The 22,069-nt window shown below is 40.5% G+C and overlaps 1 protein-coding gene across 1 annotated transcript; it reads right to left on the minus strand.

Moving 5' to 3' along the window:
- Positions 1 to 6,464: 6,464 nt before the first annotated feature.
- Positions 6,465 to 21,889, minus strand: TAF8 (TATA-box binding protein associated factor 8). Its single transcript, XM_087959761.1, has 8 exons — positions 21,833 to 21,889; positions 19,463 to 19,619; positions 17,768 to 17,866; positions 16,120 to 16,182; positions 15,039 to 15,163; positions 14,591 to 14,738; positions 11,175 to 11,317; positions 6,465 to 8,005 (listed from the first exon to the last, which is right to left on the minus strand). Exons 1-8 carry the CDS (start codon positions 21,872 to 21,874, stop codon positions 7,862 to 7,864), a joined length of 921 nt encoding a protein of 306 aa, XP_087815887.1. The 5' UTR covers positions 21,875 to 21,889; the 3' UTR covers positions 6,465 to 7,861.
- Positions 21,890 to 22,069: the final 180 nt, after the last annotated feature.

Here is a 22,069-nt window from a genome sequence, read left to right on the forward strand (position 1 = left end):
CTATCCTAGATTTGATGTTACATTTATGGTCCCTTCCAACCCTCTGATTCTATGATTCTAAGCAGAAAATATCTATGAATAGTGTCGCTTCGAAACAACATGGGCTGCGGACTTCGGTTTGTCGGCTTCGCGAGCGGCAGGGATTTGCGAAGCTGCGCGATCCCTGCCGCGCTAGTCGTTTTGGGGCTCCGACCCAGCCGGTACGGAGCTAGGCCACGCCTGCAGGGGCAGCTGAAGTAGGGGATCCGGAGAAGGGTTTGGGGTGCTGCAGACTCCCTCCTGGCCGGCAGAACTCCCTTTTCCCAGGACGGTACAGCGGCGAACCGTAATGGCCGCCACAAAGAAGCTGGCAGCCGGGTAAGAATGCGCAGGAGGAAGTGGAGAAAGTGATTGAGAGGAGAAAGTTTTTCTTGGCTCCTAGGACTCTAAGACATATTTAATAAAATTCCTGAAAATTATGATTCTCTGAATAATACCTGCCAGAAGAGGAAAAAAGCGGCTGCTTGAAGGTGCTGAAAGGATAGCTTTCCTCTTTTCCTACGGAATAAATAACTGGATATTAAGAAACCTATTTTTTAGGTGGAAATTGGTTTTAAGCGATGAGTGGGAAGAGAGAGGATTAAGAAGAAAATATTTGTATGCTAAGATTTGTTGGAGCAGATGCCTTAAGGATTTGAAGACTAGAATATATTGTAATAAGATTTTAAACAGATTTGGACTTTCTTTCTCTTTGATTGATATTACCCCAGAAGGAGAAAGTGAGAACTCTGCCTTGGTTTGGACTGATTGATAACTTTGGGATTGTTTTATCTTTTTTATTTTCTTTTGAATATTCTGGTTGTTGTAAGAAGAAAGAAGGAGAAAAGAAAAGAAAAGATTTATAATGGCTCTTTCTGTTGAGGAACTAAGAAAAGAATATGAACAAGCAAAAAAAAATGGTAAAGATGGTGTGGAAGAAGCTTTCCTTTTCTTAGAAATGGCGCTTACTAATTATCAACAAAAATTACAACAGATGAAGATAGAAGAGGAACAAGAAAGAAAGGAAGGAGCCATCTTTAATGAATCTCAGAATTTGATCCAGAAAAAGGAAGAGAGAAACAAAAGAAGAGAAGAGAAAAGAAGAAAACTAAAGGATTTAAGGACTTAAGATCCAAAAACATTTAAGAAAGGGAAAAATAAAGTGCAAAACCAATATGATGATTGTAAACAAAGGGGAAAAGAAATACGACAGAGAAGGGAAGCCGGTAAGGCAGAGGCTAGAAGAAGGGGGGTAGAAAGGTTTGTTGGGAAAAGAAAGAAAGGAAAAGGTGGAGAAAAGCTACAATGTTTTGAAATTAAATGGAAAAAGGAATTTTTATGGATAATGGATAAAGTATAATTTTTTTTTAAAAAAAAAAAAAGATTTTGCAAGGTACATAAGATGAGATGGTAGTATTGCAATGGTTTAAGAGTTGATAAGAGATTAAAATGTTAAAATGTTTAAAAATGATTGGCTTTAAAACTTAATAATAGGAGAGGTTTAGAATATTGTTTTAATTAAAGAGTTTAATAAAATTATGGTATTGATGGTATTATAAAATTTTTATTATAGTATTTCTTTTTAATATTTGGATTTATTGTTTAATTATGCACTTAATTGTGTTGGATGTATTAGTTAGATAGAATGTACCAAGCAAAATCTGATTGGGTATTAGATATTATTTTAAAGATTAATTTGATTAACTTAGGGGGAGATAGAAAGGCATCATACTCTGATTAATGATTTCAGGAGAAACTGATTTTCTTTTTTTTCATAAGGGATGAGACAAAGGGATGATAAAAATGGACAAAAGATACAAGTATAATGATTTAAACTAAGATGATTAATTAAGGTAGAATTAAGAAGTGTGAAATATGTGGAGAAGTTAATATAGAAGGTTTAGAATGGTAAATAAAATAAGTAATGATATGTAAGATGAGCATGAATATAATTGAAGTCCATGAAGAGAGAGATACCTGGGCCCAAGTTACTTTCCAAAAAGATTTTTTTATGTTTTGTGTGTTGTGTGTATATGTCTTTTTGGGGGAGAATTGGTAAAAACTTGTAGAAATATAGAATGAGAATAATGGTAACTAAGTCAGAAAGAATCAGATGAAATAATAATAATGATATTGAATAAGAGTAAAGAGAAGTAAAGAGAAATTGAATAAGAGGTTTTGGTATATTATATGGAAATGGTTTAAAACAGAATCATAATTTATCTGACTTGTTAAATTTACAATGGAAAAAGGTTTAAACATGTAATGAATAATGATAATTTGTGTGTTTTAAAAATTAATAAAACTTGTTTTAAAAAAAAAAAAGAAACAACATGGGCTGCAAACATTTAATATATACAATAGAAACAAAGAAACAAGATGAAAGGTATTACTTTGAAGATCTTAGCAGAAACAATATTTTCATAGAATATGCAGACATAAACTTAAAACAAAACCAGAAAGAAAAAGAGGAGGGGAAAGAATATGTAATAGTCTTTTACCTTGGGAGTTCAAAATATTGATGAGGATAATAGAGAAAGACGTGGATAATCAACATTTACTATATCTGAAATGATATTTTGACAATGAAACAATCTGTCAGGGAAAATCTGTGTATGGTGCTCAAATAGGGCTAAACCTATTATCCATTAAGGGATTTGTTTTTCCTTGTAAAATTTCCTCCAATGATAATTGTGTTCGCATGTTCTGGTGTTTCACAATAACAGCTTCTAACCACAATACAGCTCCTAAATATAGCAAATGAATAATTTTTCATGCAAGTTTTTATCTGTTCTGGAAAATGTAAACAATAGTCATGCTACATCACTTACCTGTTGTACTATGGAACGTGTTTCTTTGGCTTTGTCCTTACCCCAAGCAATTTCTGGGTTTGTCCCCAGAATGAACTGTACACTCAGAATGATAGGTAATACAGTCTACCAAATTACATGTCCAGAAAGATTGGAGCAATGCACTGAATATACAAGAAAGAAGAAAGACTTCAGTCACATGGTGGTAGATGCTATTTTGCTTTTGTTTTTAAATAGGACATATCCAAGAGTAGCATTTTTTAATAAGCACCATCAAATGTTTGCTCTATACAGTTGTTCTGAGATTAAGCTAAATCTCTAAAGAAGAAATTGGTGAAAACTCCTATAATCAATACCAAGAGCCAGATTCCTTTCTTGCAACTAAAATCAATTGCAGTGGACTTCTTTCAGGAAGGAAAAGTATATAACTAGTAATCACATGGGAGAAGAATGAAGCACATTCATTTCAGCTGCTGGTAGATCAGGTATAAACCATCAATTGGCTAGAGTCCAGTGTTTTCCAGCAGTGTTTAGAATAGCAGCCAGGTCATTTTATATAAATCTTGTTCAATGAATGCTCAAAAGAGCTGTTTTTGATTGCAGAGATTATATAGGCAGTACGTGGCTCAACAATAGTAACTCTCAGAGGGATCTAGGTGTCCTAATGGCTCATCATTTATGCATGAGCCAGCTGTGTGCTGCAGCTGCCAAAAGAAGCCAGTCTAGTCCTAGGCTGCATGAACAGAGGAATAGCATCAAGGTCATGACAAGTATTAGTACTACTCTATACTGCGTGAGTGAGATATCACGTTTTCCCCCTTCATGGAGCTGGGGTGGGTGCGGCCTGCTTGTGACGCCTCCCGCCTGCAGGCCACCAGTTTGACACCCCTGGAAGGGAACTAAGTATGTTTAGTCTAATGAAGAGGATTAGGGGTGACATGATAGCTGTCTTCCGGTACTTGAGGGGCTGTCACAGAGATGAGGGGGTTCACTTATTATCCAAAGCACCGGATGGCAGGACAGAAAGTAACAGGTGGAAGCTCATAAGAGAGTTCCTGACAGTGAGAACAATTAATCAATGGAACAACTTGCCTCCCAGAATTGTGCTTGCTCCATTGCTGGAAACTTTCAGGAAAAGATTGAATATCCATTTTTCCAGAATGGTATAAGGACTCTTGCCTTAGGTTGGGGGATGGCCTAGAAAACCTCCAAGGACTATGATTTTATTATCTCTTGTTGCCATTAGATGACCTTTCAAACACCTGACGTGTTTCTGCATAAATGGTAATAAAGGAGCTTCTTTCTTCATTTCTTTCACTTCCTGCAAAGCAAAAGCGGTTATTGTTCTCAGGCCTGGATACTGGCCTTCTGTAAACAGAAATGCACCCAATATTTCATTTAGTATAATCTCAAGAAAACATTGCTGTGTGAAGAGTAATATGTTGCATAATGATACTCGACCTAAATCAGCTTAGTTGCATCATGTACTAAGTTGGGCAAGATTTTACCATCCTCCATAACCCTGCCTAATTAACAGGACCAAAGTGAAGTATGCAAATGAAACAAAATGTGATGCACACATATGCAAACATTTAATATGTTTTGGTACAGAACTAAATTACTTAGTACAAAATTGCAATTTGTTGTTTTTGTACATATTTTATTTTTTCAGGTTGCTGGACTCTCAAAGGATATGTGGGAGTCAAATCAAATACGGCACACAGGAGGCAGTAGTGGTCAAGAAAAACGCATGGCGGACAGAGGTGTGTGTGAGGTGTTGCACCGGTTGGAAATGCTACAACAGGGGACGGCGTGGGTTAGGAAGGTTGCCTGGGGATGCTTGGGATTCTGCAAGAGGTGCTGTACATGTTAAGAGACAGCATTTGGGGCAGTGCAAGTGCTAAAGGGGCTGCATGGGTCAGGAAGAGTGCCTGGAGTGCACCAGAAAGGTAATGCAGGCCGGGGAAGAATCATGGGGGCGGGAAGGTTGCATGGGGGTGCCTAAGAGATGCCATACGAGTCAGTACATGGGAGCACAACATGGATCAGGGTGCGCAGGCAAGCACAAGAGATGCTGTATGAATCAGGGAGGGTGAGGAGGGGACAGTGAAGATCAAGGAGAGTGTGCTGGGGATTCCTTCCTCTTTATTTGGCCCTTCTTTCCCTTTCCTTTCCAGCAGGCACGTTGGGTGGGAGAGGGAGCAAGAGATTGCAAAACTGGCTTGGAAATTGTCATGGAAAGTTGAAAATGAAAGTCACGTGACCTCCAACAGTAGCCAATAGCATGAAGCACCCACAACTTCCCTGAATTTCATTCCTTTGGGAGCTGTGGGTCCTGGATTTTGGACACATTCTGCATTTGAGGTAATTCAAATATTGCTGCCTTATAATGCACTATTTTCGACACTTAAAGGTCATGAGAGTTTTAGTATACTATGTACTTAATATTCACACACACACAAAATATGTACACTGTATCTAAACCAGTGGTCGCCAACGGTGAAAATTTTGGTAGGCCACAGAGAAATCTCACCCCCAGAGCACTTAAGTAATTAATCCAGGCTGCGCAGAAACACAAGGCTGCACCACCCACATGGCCCGCGGAAACCCTCCCCACCCACTCATTCCTTACCTGGCAAACTTACCTGCTAAATTGCTATTTTTCCTTTTTCCGACCATCAGGTGTTCTGCTGTGCCGGGAGATTTAGATTAGTTAGAAATCAGGAAATGGTTGGATTTCTTGCTTTCTAACAAGATCTTTAGATCTTTGGCTCTGCTTTTAAGCACAGCCGAACCTCCCTTAGGACTGAAGGTTCTATTATTCAGTACAGACTGACGGCAAGAAAAATTGAGACTGAACTAGACGATGGCAGATAGATAGATCACAGAATGATTCTGTGAGCAACTCAATCTGCCTGCCTGCTTTGGCTGATTTTGGGTAAAAGTTGCTCTTTTTTATTAAAAATTCAATATTTACATACATGGTATGTTGTGAGTTAATTTTGTGAGTTTGCTTGCAAGCAAATTTTATGTGACAGACTGAGCTAGCCAATGGCAGATAGATAGATCTCTGAATGAATCTGCGATTCTATGAGCAACTCAAATCTGCTTGCCTGCTTTGCCTGATTTGGGGTAATCAGAGAATTTCAATCAGAGAAATAGCAGAAAATCCCAATGGGCCACAAAGTTCATCAGCCAGTGAAAGCAAGTAACAGAGCTGTTTCTATATACTTTTTTAAATGTAAAGGCTAAAACTGAAAACCCAAAATGCTTTTTTATAAAAAATTCAATATTTATATAAATATTTATAATATTTACATACAAGCCATGCCCAGCCAGTCACATGACCAAGCCACACCCACAAATTAGGCCACGCCCACAGAACCGGTTAGTGGTCCCTGGGAGTTAAAATTATGAGTTTGATGGTCCCTGAGGTCCAAAAGGTTGGCGACCCCTGATCTAAACAACTTTATCTGATCAAATAAGAGTAAATGGAGTGTAGCAGCCTTTGTTGGCTCAAAACCATTTTTTTTCTCCAGCATTTCATTTTGTTTTTAATTTTTCTTGATAGTTTAAATGTATAAGAGAAGATTATTTTATTTTTGAGAGCAAATACAAAAACACACGTGGTCAGTAGAATCTAAATGTCTTTACTGAGACTTTAATCAATGCCTCCATCTTACCACCAACCACAGTGCTGAAAAATCAGAGCACTAAGAGAAAACAGAATAAGGAATGGTCCCTTTTTTTCAGAGGTAAAACATGCTTTGAAGAACATTGCAATATAATGATAGAAGTCAGGATATTTTCCTTCACTAAGTGTACATCTTGCATTTCAATCAGAGAAATATCAGAAAATCCCAATGGGCCACAAAGTTTATCAGCCAGTGAAAGCAAGTAACGGAGCTGTTTCTATATTTTTTTTTAAATGTAAAGGCTAAAACTGAAAACCCAAAATTCTCAGACAGCAAGTACCAATTGCTGGAAAATCAAAGCTTTTCAACAAAATACAGCTGCTGCCATTTTAGAATGAAGGGAAAACATATCTTCTGTAGCTCTACTTCTTTTGTCCCCTATAGAAAAGGAATTTTCTGAAAGACATTTTTAAAAAGATATTTCTGATTTAACAAATGAGATAGCAGATGGGATTCCTGAAACTTCAGTTTTGTATGTGCACCTTGTTTTATGGAGAAATACTGGAAATAAGAGATGGATACAAAATAATTCTACTGACAAATTACAGAAAATACAAACTTACAAAACTCAGCATCAAAACAAAACACTCTGGGCTGTATGAAGCCAGACAGAAGAGTTACAGCCAATGTGCTGAACTATAAATGCACTTGCAGAAATTATTCTTAAACTCTGCCCTTGATAAATGTACTAGCAACCTTGTGTCTACACCTGGACAACGCTGTCCCTTCTTTCCTCTCCCAGTAGCTCATGCTAGAGAAAGGATTAGTCCAAACCTTCCATTTCAGAGATTTCTAGATCTTGAGAAATAGTCAGCCGAGTAGTTCTAAACACCCTCGGTTTTTAAAGGCACAACAGTAGATATCCAGTTGGCACCAGAAGCCACTTCTACCCCTGGTAAATTGTATTCAACAATGTGGGATGACCTGAAACCAAAGAACTAGAAAACGAAGAAGGAAGTCTAATTCTGGAATTCTGTACTTGGCAAAATGAGAGGATAAACGTCTGCAGTGCCCCAGTTGATCCATTTGCAATTCTTGGAAAGAAGATTCTCTGAGGATGAAGAGCTGCAGCAGCTATTGTAAGCTAGCAGCAAACCATTCTTATGCAGAGACAAATTTCAATCCATGTACCCATCAGTGCTTCTAAGGCATTCTTTCAGATTTCACCTTAAATTATCACAAATTGCTGGAGATAAAGAAAACAGCAACTGGGGAGTCCAGTATTTCCACTTGGCTCTTAACCAGGAGGGCTGTTCTGCCTTTCCAGTGCCCTATCTTAAGTGTGCAGAGATCACGAGAAACTGTTCCTTCTTACTTCACTCCATCCATTTGTTCACTTCACTTCTTCCTACGAATCTTGGGCTTCTTCACAGGCCGGAGGTAAGGATTGTCTATCATGTTCTCCTCTCCATTTCGACTGCCAGAAAGGGAGGTATTGTGCTGAAGTACTGATGCATTCTCCTTCTCAGCTCCTGAATCATCCTGGCAGATAAGACATAAAGTGAATATTATCAGATTCGAAACTGAAAAATCAGTATCCATAATAAAAACTAAGATAGAAGAGAAACAGATATACAGGACCCCCTGCAACAGGCACCCAACCCTGGTACATCCCAGAGAACGCAATGCCTTCTGCTGAATAATGGGGGGAAACATTCTGGAATTAAAGTAGTATAAGATTGAGCATTGATGAGGTTCGCTTTTCAGGATTAAAAGCTGCTGTTGAGGAAGAGGGAAGAATGAGGTAATTCATGCCATAATCCTGTTTTGTATGTAGTTTTGAGGATGTATTACTCGGAACTCTGGTGATCTGGCAATATTTTGTTTTTAAATGGATATTTTGCCACTTTAACATTTAACCAGATAGTTTCTCAAACAATTGAACCAGTGATCCCTATCTTGCAATGCTATATGTTTAATTGTCCACAAGGTTGTTCTTTTTCTGGAAAACTCTCAATTTAATCCACCTGTTAATCCACATGCCAGATTCCTGCCAAATGAAGATGGAAGCATAGCTCTCATCTATCATCAGTATAAACCTGGATCAGACTGCAGCAATATTAGACTGTTCAAATCAAAACCAAGGACGTGTTTTATCTTTCTACATTTCTCTTCCCTTATACAGGTTCATTCTTCTGTAGCTGCAAAAGCTGCCCCAAAGAGGAGGAGGACTGGGAAAATTCTTTGCTGACGGGAGATTCATGCCCAGTGTCAGCAAAATGGTGACTACTTGTTTCCATCCCAACAACAAACTTGCCAATGTCACCCCAAATAATTACTTTCTCTCTTTTGATCCTCACCCCAAATACCTCAGAGTAACTTTGGATCAGACTCTCTCCTATAAGAAACACCTAGAGAACATGTCCGCTAAAATCAATACCAGGAACAACTTACTCCAGAAACTAAGAGGATCAAGATGGGGCACCTCAGCCTCTACTCTCAGATTATCAGCACTAGAGTTGGTCTACTCCACAGGTGAATATTGCACTCCATTTGGCTTAATAGCTGCCACACCAGCAAGATCGATGCTGGACTAAATGATATAATGAGGATCATAAGCAGTTGCATAAAATCTACTCCTACTTGCTGCTCACCATCTTGAGCCACATAGTACCACCAGCCCTACGAGGGGAGGAAGACTTAGTGAAGGAGTACAACAAAATTATGAGAAACCCTCTTCTTCCTGTGCACGCTGATCTTCCTCATCTATCAATTGGCAGGCTTAAATCCAGGAAGCCCTCTCTGGCGTTCGCTCAAGCCCTCTCTGGCACTCCATTATTAGCTGTCTAACAACTCTGACATCAACCCACAGCAGAAAGCCAAATGGGCTGCTGAACACCCAGATGGAAAAAAACCCCCTTCTAAAAAATAACCCCCCCCCCCCCCCCCCCCCAAACAAAATAAAAAAAAAATATTCCCCACCCCCCCCCCCCCCAACCCACCCCCCCAACCCCCCCCCCCCCCCCCCAAAAAAAAAAAACACCCCCTCAAAAAAAAAAAACACCCCCCCCCCCCCTCCTCCCCCCCCACAAAACCAACAAAAAAAAAAAACCCAACCCCCCCCCCCCCCCCCACACAAAACACCCCCCCCCCACAAAAAAACCCCACCTCCAAAAAAAAACATCCCCCCTCCCCCCCCCCCCCCCCCCAAAAAAAAAAAACAAAAAACACACCCCCCCCCAAAAAAAAACAAAAAAACCCCCCCCCCCCCCCCCCCCACCCCCCCCACCCCCCCCCCCCCACCCCCCCCCCCACAAAAAAAAAACCCCCCCCCCCCCCCCCCAACCCCCAAAAAACCAACCAACCCCCCCCCCCCCCAACAAAAAAAAACCCAACCACCCCCCCCCCCCCCCCCCCCCCCACCCCCCAAACCCCCACCCCCCAAACCACACCACCCCCCCCCCCCCCCCCCCCCCCCCCCCCCCCCCCCCCCCCCCCCCCCCCCCCCCCCCCCCCCCCCCCCCCCCCCCCCCCCCCCCCCCCCCCCCCCACCCCCCCAACCCCCCCCCCCCCCCCCCCCCCCCCCCCCCCCCCCCCCCCCCCCCCCCTTTCCCCCCCCCCCTCCCCCCCTCCCCCCCCCCCCCCCCCCCACAACCCCCCACAAAAACCCCCCCACAAAAAACACAAAAAAAAAAACAGGCAGTTACGTAGATGTTCCTACACAAAAGGTGCCAGGTTTTGACCTTGCACACCAGCATTGGTCAACTCTGAACAGGATCTGTACCAACATGGTGTCTGCCAGGACTTATTGTTTAAGTGGGGTCTTGTCTCTACCCCTTAGTGTGACTGTGGTGCTCCTCGACAAAATATCCATCACATTGTGTCCGAATGTCCATCAAGAGCTTACACCAGCCCAATGCCTGATTTTTTTTCAACACAGACCACCCTGTCCTTGAATGGCTTGGGTGGAACTACTTTAAGTCCATGTATTTGCAATGTGCTAAATAAATAAAACCAGAGAAGGATATACAGGTAGTCCTTGACTTACAACAATTCACTTAGTGACCATTCAAAGTTACAACGGCACTGAAAAAAGTGACTTATGACCATTTTTCCCACTTATGACATTGCAGCATCCCCAGGGTCACATGAACAAAATTTGGATGCTTGGCAACTGACTCATATTTATGGTTGTTGCAGTGTCCCAGGGTCATGTGATCCCTTTTTGTGACCTTCTGACAAGCAAAGTAAATGGGGAAGCCGGATTCACTTAACAACCGTGTTACTAATTTAAGAACTGCAGTGGTTCACTTAACAGATGTGGCAAGAAACGTTATAAAATGGGGCAAAACTCGCTTAACAAATTTCTCACTTAGCAACATCAATTTTGGGCTCAGTTGTAGTCATAAGTAGAGGACTACCTGTATTACAGAGGAAAACCATACAGCCATGTGGTAGGCTTGCTCTTCTAACTTTTAAGCATTTTTTGCACCTAGGATTATGAGGCAAATTTGGACTTGATCCATAAATTTCATTTACAAGGTGGCAATTCAATACAGCAGAGGTCTCCAACCTTGGCAACTTTAAGACTTGTGGACTTCAATTCCCACAAGTCTTAAAGTTGCCAAGGTTGGAGACCTCTGCAATACAGAATTCCCAGAAATGTAGAACTTATATTACACTGAATGAAGCAAAATGTCGTGAGTTCTACCATGCTCATTTGTAAAGCGAGGTTCTCTGTGTCCGTCTGGTCGTCTTGTTCAGAGGAATCAGTCTCTTCCATCTGCTGCATCTCCAATTCAGAAGGAAGCAGAGCTGTCAGGTAGGGTATTGCAAAAGGCCTGGCAGCTATCACTGAAGATAAAGGAGGAGAAATGACTTTAGAAACCAATCAGAAAAAAAGTGATTTCAGATTCTTCTCTCAGATAATCAGCCTAAAATATAAGAAGCATAGGAGGAAAGCTGGTTTTACAAAGAAAGAAGCAGATTATTTTAGATTATTTATTACCATACAAGCTGTGAAGAGATATACTGCAACTCTGTGTGTAATGGATGCATTATTGCACATGCTTTACACAGGGCTACCCTTGAAGAGTAGTTGGAAGCAATAACTGGTACAGAATACAGTGGACAGACAGTTCTGGAGGCTCCTCGGGTGACACACATAACACTGCTGTTATATGAGCTGAACTCACTGTCTATTTGTTTCTGGGTCTAATTCAAGGTGTTGGTCATCACCTTAAAAGCCATTTATGGGACAGATCCAGGGTACCCCAGGAACCACCTTACTCCAGTTGGACGAACTTGCTCCTCTCGTTCCAACGGAAAGGGTCTACTTTGGATTCTATCAGGCAAAGAATTTTAGTTGGCGGGATCCAGGAGAAGACCCTTTTCTGCTGTGGCCCCCACCTTCTGGAATATTCTCCCATATCCCTGACTTTCCCCAAACAGCTTAAAAGCTTGGCTCTGCCGTTTGGCCTGAGGGCCCAATAGGGGGCTGCTACATTGGGTGTGGCTGACAGTATAGATCAGGGGTGTCCAACCTTTCACCTTCCCTGGGCCACATTAGAAGATGAAAATTTGGTTTGGGCCGCACATAAAATAAAATTAAATAAAATAAAATTATTTTTATTATTTATTATTAATTATTTATTAAAAATTATTTATTTTTTATTTTATAATTTTCCGGCCAAATTTTGCGGGGGAGGGGGGAGAAAAAGCTCGCCCGCCTCGCCCCTACCTCCTCCTGCAAATTATTTATTTTTTATTAATTTTCCGGCCAAATTTTGCGGGGTGGGGGGGAGGGGGGGAAGAAAGCTCACCCGCCTCGCGCCTACCTCTCCTCCTGCAAATGCAGCAGCAGCGGCAGCGGCGGCGGGGGCAGAAGCAGCAGCAGCAGCGGGGGCAGAAGCAGCAGCAGCGGCGGCGGGGGCAGAAGCGGCGGCGGCGGCAGAAGCAGCAGCGGTGGCGATGGCAACAGCAGGAGGTGGCGGGGCGGGACTTTTGGGCTGCGGCTGCCCGCCTTTTCTGTTGCTCGCCTCGCCCCGCCTCGCGCCTGCCTCTCTTCCTCCTCCTCGCTGGATCTTTCACGAAGGTTGGGGTGGGCGTTGGGCCGCATTACGAGGCGACCTGGGCTGCATGCGGCCCGCGGGTTGGACAAGCCTGGTGTAGATGATTTGCATGCCAAAGGCACAGCTGGAACTAAGGTTTCCCCACTCCTGGTCCAGCACCTTAATCTCTAGTGCAAACATGCTCTACTAGGCTTAGTAATCATATTAAAAAAACAAAACACATCTCAACACACACACACAAAAGAAAACCTTCCAAAAATGTTAGTCCCCATTATCTCCACCATCTCAACTACATACAGTTGTACTCATAAGTTTACATACTCTAGCAGAATTTATGATTTCTTGGCCATTTTTCAGAGAATATGAATGATAACACAAAAACTTTTCTTTCACTCATGGTTAGTGGTTGGCTGAAGCCATTTATTATCAGTCAACTGTGTTTACTCTTTTTAAATCATAATGTCAACAGAAACTACCCAAATGACCCTGATCAAAAGTTTATATACCCCAGTTCTTAATACGGTGTATTGCCCCCTTTAACATCAATGACAGCTTGAAGTATTTTGTGGTATGTGTGGATGAGGCTCTTTATCTTTTCAGATGGTGAAGCTGCCCATTCTTCCTGGCAAAAAGCCTCCAGTTCCTGTAAATTTTTGAGCTGTCTAGCATGAACTGCACGTTTAAGATCTCCCCAGAGTGGCTCAATGATATTGAGGTTAGGAGACTGAGATGGCCACCCCAGAACCTTCACTTTATTCTGCTGTAGTCAAAGACAGGTCGACTTGGCCTTGTGTTTAGGATCATTGTCATGTTGGAATGTCCAGGTACGTCCCATGCGTAGCTTCCAGGCTGATGAATGCAAATTTTCCTCCTTTCCTTTTGATAACATACTGCATTTATCTTGCCATCAATTCTGACCAAATTTCCTGCCCCATTGTAGCTCACACATCCGCTAAACATCAACGATCCACCTCCATGTTTCACAGTAGGAATGGTGTACTTTTCATCATAGGCCTTGTTGACTCCTCTCCAAATGTAGCATTTATGGTTGTGGCCAAAAAGCTCAATTTTGGTCTCATCACTCCAAATGACTTTGTGCCAGAAGGTTTGAGGCTTGTTTCTGTGCTGTTTGGCGTATTGTAAGCGGATACTTTGTGGCATTTGTGTAGTAATGGCTTTCTTCTGGTGACTCCACCATGCAGCCCATCTTTCTTCCAGTGCCTCCTTATTGTGCATCTTGAAACAGCCACACCACATGGTTTCAGAGAGTCCTGTATTTCACCTGAAGTTATTTGTGGATTTTTCTTTGCATCCTGAACAATTTTCTTGGCAGTTCTGGCTGAAATTTTAGTTGGTCTACCCGACCATGGTTTGGTTTCAACAGAACCTCTCATTTTCCACTTCTTGATTAGTGTTTGAACACTGCTGATTGGCATTCTCAATTCCTTGGATATCTTTTTATATCCCTTTCCTGTTTTATACAGTTCAACTATCTTTTCCCGCAGATGCTTTGACAATTCTTTTGCTTTCCCCATGACTCATAAGCCAGAAACGTCAGTGTAGCACTGGATGAAAGATGCAAGGATCTGTCAGGAGTCCAGGAACTCATTGACCTTTTATACACACACACTAATTACAAGCAAACAGTTCGCAGGTTAGGATGGTTACCTTTAATAACCATTCAAACCCCTTTGTGCCAACCTGTCTGCATGTTATCAGGCCAAAATCACCAGGGTATGAAAACTTTTGATCAGGACCATTTGGGTAGTTTCTGTTGTCATTATGATTTAAAAAGAGTAAACACAGTTGATTGATAATAAATGGCTTCAGCCAACCACTAACCATGAGTGAAAGAAAAGTTTTTGTGTTATCATTCATATTCTCTGAAAAATGGCCAAGAAATCATAAATTCTGCCAGGGTATGTAAACTTATGAGCACAACTGTATATAGATGACTTTCGGCTGCAAAAAAAGTTACCTGCCTTTCATCCTAAGCACTAAGCATCGTATTGAAACAATGTATTCTCCCCCCAATGGCAGCTTAGACACCTCTTACAAGGAAAAGTGCTGACATCATCTTTGAAAAGACTCTGTGTCTCTCCAGTTTTTGCCATGAAGCGGGTCAAAGCTCTTTCAACATCTCGTCTCTGTGAAGCAGCTTTTTCTCGTAAGATCTGATAATCCAGTACAGGCTCCCGATAGGTCTGTAGGCAAAGGGAGGGAAAACAGAAATAGAGATTGTGCATTAACTTATCACATGCCTTTCTCCCACTCATTTGGTGGGGGTGGGGGGGCGGCAAAAGAGCCAGTCACTCATGCACATCCAATGGAGAATCAAAGCTTTTTATTCATGGCATGTCTTCCAAAAATAGCAGAATTTATATTCTAGGAAACTGAAATATACTACCATACATCTAACACTGAGGGAAAAAATTTTCTGGATATAGTTCTGTTTTATTTTATGATTTTTAACAATATATTATTATTGTTTGTGTAAGACTTACTGGTGTTTTGATATAAGTATGAGGATCCGGAAACTCTGGGAAATGGCTAGGGATGTGAGAAGGATGAGGTTTGTTCTGTCCAGCTGTCAGGGCTTTTGGGGTCACAGGTTGATTTGTTACAGGTGCTGCAATTGAAAATGGAAATTTGATGATGACAACTTCTACCACAATGCTATCAGTCAAGCTGAAAAGAAAGATAATGCAGTTCTGCCACAACTTGTTCAGACAAATGGAATGAGAACATTGTTCAGGAAGCAAAATATGAAAAAGCAAAATATTTAATGCAGGCCAATCCTGAAATAACACATGCTAACTAATTAGAAACCATCAAAACCATAGAAAATTCTACTTGGATTTGTCTTCCTCTTTTCCATTGATCATAAATCCAGTGCCCTCATGTACTTTTTCCATGTTCTCAAGTTTAATAACAAGGAACATGGATAAAAAAAAGGATAATAAGATCTATATACAACCAGTTCATATTCAGGGCTGTTCTAAATTCCTTAATTAGCCTGATTTTCTAAGCAAAGGACAGAGATCCTTTAATGGCTGTTAAAAATGGGATTATCACTCACCTATTATCAGCTCTGAATAAATAGTCCCACCCAGATATGGACCCTCTGATTTCAATGAGAGATACTTAAAGGTCTACCAGATGCTCCTTTAACCACTGATTTCAACAGAAGTTTGATGGCCATTAAATCTGCTTAAAACTGCAGATACAGTATATTGTTTAAGTGTACCACAGACATTTTTAATAAAATACTAATGCAATAGCTTGAAAATCCATATAATGTGCAATAGACATAAGTCAAGCATGCTAACCTTTCATTCTATATAAATAGCTAAGAAAGTCGATTTCAAGAAAAGCAGGCTTCCCAACAGAAAAAGGTACATAAATATTTATTTAATGTGTATGTCTGCTATAGAAATTATTCTTACTTTTGAGAATACAATACCATATTAAAGAGAAATTAGCACAACCCTAAGTCACCTAAGCAAACTTTTGACCTAATGCATTGCATTTCTTCTTGGGAAATACATAAAGAAATAACAGCATACTAGACAACAGCTTACATACGTGCAGTGATTACCATCCGCTGGGAACGTTTAGCATATGCAGGGAGCATCTCCACATTAAAGCCTAGAATATACAAAAAGAAACAGCATTTGAGCAAGTCAGATCCAGAATGCATTTGAAATTAATCAATTAATTAAATTCAGATGCACTAGTTGGGCTGAGGAAACATACAGCAGTATTTTATTATTCCCCTCTCTATTTCTACCACTGTATTTCCCAACTGGGCAACTTCCAGCTTGTGGATTTTGAGTCCCAGGATTCTTAACAATGGCTATACTAGTTGGATAATACTGGGAACTGAAGTCAATCTACTTGGAAGCTGCCCAGCTAGGAAATATTGCTCTACAGAGTTCTACCTAGGACCTGGGCCAGTAGAATAAGAATATATCCAAATAATCAGTCTGTTTTGACAAGTTGATATACATCTCCTAAGAATGCAGTCAATCACATGTATAGAGTCAATAACAAAGTAAGATCTGCCTGTAAACAAAACAAAATTGAAAAGAGATTATGTTGTCTTCAGCTGCTCTGACATAGTATCTGTCAGCTATGGAATCCTTATTCATTGCTGCCACACAGCTTGAGAAAGTGGGAGGGGGGTGATATTGAGTAGCTCTTAGTAAGACAAAATAGAATTATTTTGTTAGTTCAAGGTCAAGGAGTGTGGCGCAGAAAGAACTGGAACTTACTTTGGGATTGGTTCATGTGATGTGATGATGAGTAAAAAGGGGGTGGTTTGTAGGTTGGGACATTGTGGGAAGTCCGGGAAACTTTTAGTTTCGAAATTCCACAGATGTGCCAGGTGCTATTATAATAAAAGTACTTTTGAGATTATGCTTGTCTTGGAGTTATTGATCGGAATGGATGTTCCCTGGAACACTGACAGCATCCATGTACACATGATCTGCACTCAGTTCTCACTTTTATCAGATTGCAGAAAAATATGTGTAAAATCTACTTCATACTGAATATAATAAGTATTTTACATTGAATGTTATATTGCAAAATGTACATCATCTCTCCAAAACCTTATATAAACATAATTCAGCTCTCCTGCTCAGAAAAAGGAGGATAAATGGATGGACTAAAAGGGCACTCAAAGATCCAAGAATGAAGAAAAGCATCCCAAAGCTCTATAAGTCTCTGGTTGCTAATCTTCATGATTTGATTCAGTAAATCTAGGATTCATTTTGAGGAAATCAATTGTACATCCTATGTCCGTGATGGCGAACCTATGGCACGCATGCCACAGGTGGCACCCAGAGCCATTTGTGCTGGCATGCGAGCCGCAGGCAAACTTACCTCACTGTGCATGTGCATGCCTCACAGCTGATTTTCACAGGGCTTTTTTCAAGCCTCTGGGAGGCCGAAAATCAGTTATGAGGCACAGTGCAGGTAAGGGAGGGCGGCAGGGAGGCAGCGGGGGAGGGGGAGATTGTGCACGCCTCCCCCATGGGGAGGCGCGCAGTGCCTTCTGGGTGCTGGCATGCGAGCGCGCCAGCGCACACACACTTTTTGGCACAGGAGCCCAAAAAGATTAGCCACCATTGTTCTATGTAGATAAACCATATCAAGAGCCCACAGATACAAATCTATTCCCCGTCTATAGCACAGAAACAGGAAAATATACCATCGTCTTGGCACTTACCCATTTCAACTAAGGTGACCACAATATCTGAAAGGGTTGGCTGTGTCCTTGCAGTATGTTCACAAAAAGACTTGGCACTCCTCCCTATTTCGGAAATATCTGACAAAAGAGAGTTCACCACAGTACTTAAGTTTGAAACCTAGAGTCACTTACATGTTCAATATCAATCTAATTCTGAATTAAGAAAAAACTAAATCTCTGAAAAGCATATTTGGTCTAGTGGTTAAGGCCAGAAAGCAGGAGACTCTAAGTTCTAATCCTACCCTAGCTTTAAAAGCTAGCTGGGTGGCTTTGGGCAGTCACTCTCTCTCAGTGCAACTCACAGGGTTGCTGTTTGGAGAAAAATAGGAGAAGGAAATAACTCTAGTTATTTATAAATGATAAAGATGAAATAAAAACATAATTCTCCCCTGCTCCAGTGTTTAGGCTGCCAAGCAAGAGAGAGATGAATAAAACTGCTATTTTACTCTCCTATATTATATACTATTCATAGTACTTTGTAAAATGAGTCTTTTACCATTTTGTAAGATATGTCCTTAAAATAAATACAAAACAAGAAAGGCTGGCCAAAGAGGTTCATTTTTATGTTTCAGGAATTAACAAACTGGACTTTAAAGAAAAATGGATGTTAGCATTTCCCAGGGCTTAATGGGCAAACATACAATATATTTCATTATAAAGTGAAAGGATTCCTAACCATATGCACGTATATGTATACACACACATACTGATATAGTTTGAGCTGGATGTAACAAACTAGTTACATAATCTTACAGGCATAATGAAAATGAATATACCAAAGAATAATTCTGTATGCAGCAGTTGTGAAATGTTTGTATCATCTCATAGATTAAACTGTACATTGAATTAAATTGAAAATTAAAGAAAGCAATGGATTCCATGATTCTTCATCTTCAAATAATGATAAATGGTAATAGTTCTATAAAAATAGTAGAATCAATCAAGAAGCTCCATATTTAGCAAGTCTACAACAATTAATGTTATTAAATTGCAGAAACCATTCCTATTACAAACCCAAAAATATATGCACTGAACGTTTGTAAGGAGAAGAACGAATTCCTACTATCCTTTGCCACAACAAACATAAATGTACATAACCAGGTACTCAAGTTTATTTGTCTGAGGGATCTATGAGGCAAAAGAACACCATAGCAATTCCTTTCTTTAAATAAGAAAATCAATAAACTGACCAAAGAGTTTGAGTTTTTCAAAATAAGTTTTGACAGAATAACCAACACCAGATAGAGTAGGAAGATTGCTCAATCTTGTTCTCATATGCTTTGTCTGCCTTCCTACACAGAACTTGACTCTTGACGAATGTATCTTTTCTTTTATGTACACTGAAAGCATTTGCACCAAGTCAAATTCCTTGTGTGTCCAATCACACCTGTCCAATAAGGAATTGAATTCTATTCTATTCTATTCTATTCTATTCTATTATTCTATTCTATTCTATTCTATTCTATTCTATGCTCCTGGTTTGGCAAAATCACAGAAGATGTAGCCAACACTGCTGAATCCTTTCAAGACACTCCAAAATAAACAGAACTGCAGAGAGTGGAAATTCCTGTGTTTTGCTATTCATTCAGTTTTGATAATTGTTTTCTCACACTCTAATGGATTTTACAGAGGAAAAATTATTTAAGCCACTATTACATAATTGAGAATACTCACAGCTCTGAAGCATCTCTGTCATGGTTTCAACAGCAGCTTTCTCAGCACTCTCAAATCCAGCCTCTGTCAACAATGAACTAACTACTACCTGGAGAGTCCGTCTTCGAGCCAGATAGTAATTATCCGCTGGGGTTGTAGAATGTTTACTACCTGATCGCTATTGAAAGAGAAACCAGGTGAATGAAGGAAGAACACAAAAAAATGCAGCACATGACAAGGGTAATTATTGAGTGATTTTGGTTATTAACCAGTCTACAAAAGCCCATATCGGAGCTGGTTCACACCTCACACTAAAGTAAGATTTTTCAGCACCTGTATATGATTTGCTGAACAAGACATAATGGATTAACTTGCACATAATATTAAGCCATTATGTGTGCATTTACGCATCCTATTAACCCAATCTTCCTGCAAAGCCAACTATGATTTACTGCTATGTGAATAGCAGTAAACCATAGCCTGAATAGCAAAAAATCAGTTTCTAACTAAAGTTTTGTTAGTCAGTGTTAGGAATAACATAGGTTACCTAACATAGTTTGGGTAAAATAATATATATAAACTATGGTTGTAAGTTAAAGTGTGTGTCACTTTAAACAGCAAAGCATGTAATTTTGGGTGCGGTTGTAAAATCGCCATAAGAGGAGCAAGAGAACTTGATTGATTGCTGGCTTACTGAATTGCTTGCTGACTATGATGGATTGTTAACTGCGTGTTTTTGCTGTTGCTGAAGGAAGAAAAGAGGTTTGACTTCTTCATATCTCTACTGCGAAGAGATATAATACTGGACTGATATTTGTAAGTTTACTGACCTCTTTTTCGACACTGGACTTTGCAACTGAATAATCCCGGACGGACTGAACTAGTGTATGATATATGGACTGTTTGACTATGCTATAACTATTACTGGAATAAACTATTTAACTAGCACATTGTATCTGTTTTACTGAGTGTAAGCTACAAAAACGTTTGTCTCACATATTTGCCTGCCTGCCTGACTGCCGTGCAGATTCTGCTAGGGTGTATATCCCTAACACTCAGAAAAGGTGCTCCCAAACTTCTGATGTGAAAACTCAGCATTTTCTTCACAATCCACTTTTCAGTGACTAGAGCTAAAAATTGTTTACATAATTTATATGCCACTCAAATTTTACATATTCTGATTGGTTTACATAATGTACAATTAAAAATAAAAATCAATTATTAATTATTAATAAATCATTTGGAGATAGCTGAATCTTATTTAACCATGAAAAATGTTCTCTCCTACTAATTAATGAACCCTGACATAAAAACAATAATATGACTTCAACATGAATTGTTTTCCTCTTCTCATACCAAGTCCAGGTGACCAATTACTCTAGAGCAGGGGTGTCAAAGTTGATTTCATTGAGGGCCGCATCAGAGTTGGGTTTGACCATGGGAGGGTGGGGAATGGGGGCATGGCCAGCTCAACATCACTCATGTCGGGGCACCTGTGGTCCTTTGCCAGCGGAGCCCTACCAAAAGTTTGATCCCATATTTATACTCTTGTTTGAATTGGTTGCCATTTTCTTTTAAACACTCCCTTATTTGGCTATGACACCATTAAACATTCCCTAGTATAGTGTTTTTCTTTAAATAAAAATATCGTGATTGATCTATGGGGTCTGACTCTTGCTATGCTCTGTACTTTCCTACATTCCTAAACTACTATGCAATCCCAGGAAAATCTAGGGTGTTCCTCAGAATGTGCCAAAAGGGACAGCCTGCACTAAACCTGAATTTCATCTTTTTTGTACATGCATCATGAACTTGAGCACATGTATGAAAGGGACAGACCTTGCATTGCCATGGGGCAGCTTTAAATCTAGCAGTATTTTCGCTCAAGGAGAGACCCATCCTTAAGTTTATGAATCAAAGAACTGTTGCACATTACACCGGGTGGACAACGCTTGTGTAAAGAGCTAGTAAAATAAAAGGGGAAAGATAACGCATTTGAAGTGTTGGCTTTCTAAACATGTTTGTGCTGATCTCAGGTGGCTGTGTGCATGTTTGGGATGCCGTCGTAGATGCCAGGCGTTTATCACGCTTTTTGCAGATACTATAAGGAAACCTACCAAGGAACTGAATTCCTTCCCTCGACTCGGAACCGTTTGAAAGGGGGATAGACAGTTTCTGGAGCCAATCAGAACCAAAGGATTCCGCAAATCATAAATGGCTCGCCTCTAAAGATTCTGTGCCAGAACAGAAACAGTCCCTTGTACCCGGAACCTCGCGCCGGCCCAACCGAGAAGCTGCGAGGTAAGCCCGAGAGGGCTACCAGATCACACGAACGCAACTTGATTAATGTACAGGATGTACCACAAAAAGAAATCCCGGAATCCTCCTTACCGTGCTAAAGGTACTAGACCCACCAGTACCCGGGTCTGCCATCTTGAATTCGTAGGGGTATATATGAGCATGCGCCGCTGCGCAGTGTCTTGTGGAACTTGTAGTTTCGAGACGTAGAGGGCGGGCTGAAAGCGGCTTTTAAGTCGTTGGGAGTTGGGGTGTGAGAACTGTTACTCTGCCTTAAAAACGCGGGATGGGAATGTGTGTAAACAAAATAAACGCGTGTAAATAAAATAA

The sequence above is a fragment of the Notechis scutatus genome, chromosome 3, assembly GCF_049901735.1.
Source record: "Notechis scutatus isolate UNSWTSFEM ecotype Mainland chromosome 3, rNotScu1.2, whole genome shotgun sequence".
NCBI lineage: Eukaryota > Metazoa > Chordata > Lepidosauria > Squamata > Elapidae > Notechis > Notechis scutatus.

What these genes read in the sequence shown, in the direction of transcription:
- TAF8 (XM_087959761.1), bottom strand. Translation starts at nt 21,874, where the DNA reads ATGGCAGACCCGGGTACTGGTGGGTCTAGTACCTTTAGCACG. An exon ending in ATACTTATATCAAAACACCA is followed by an intron (nt 14,739 to 15,038) that starts GTAAGTCTTACA and finishes CTTTGCCTACAG; the next exon opens with ACCTATCGGGAGCCTGTACT. An exon ending in TGATGTCAGCACTTTTCCTT is followed by an intron (nt 11,318 to 14,590) that starts GTAAGAGGTGTC and finishes CTTTATCTTCAG; the next exon opens with TGATAGCTGCCAGGCCTTTT.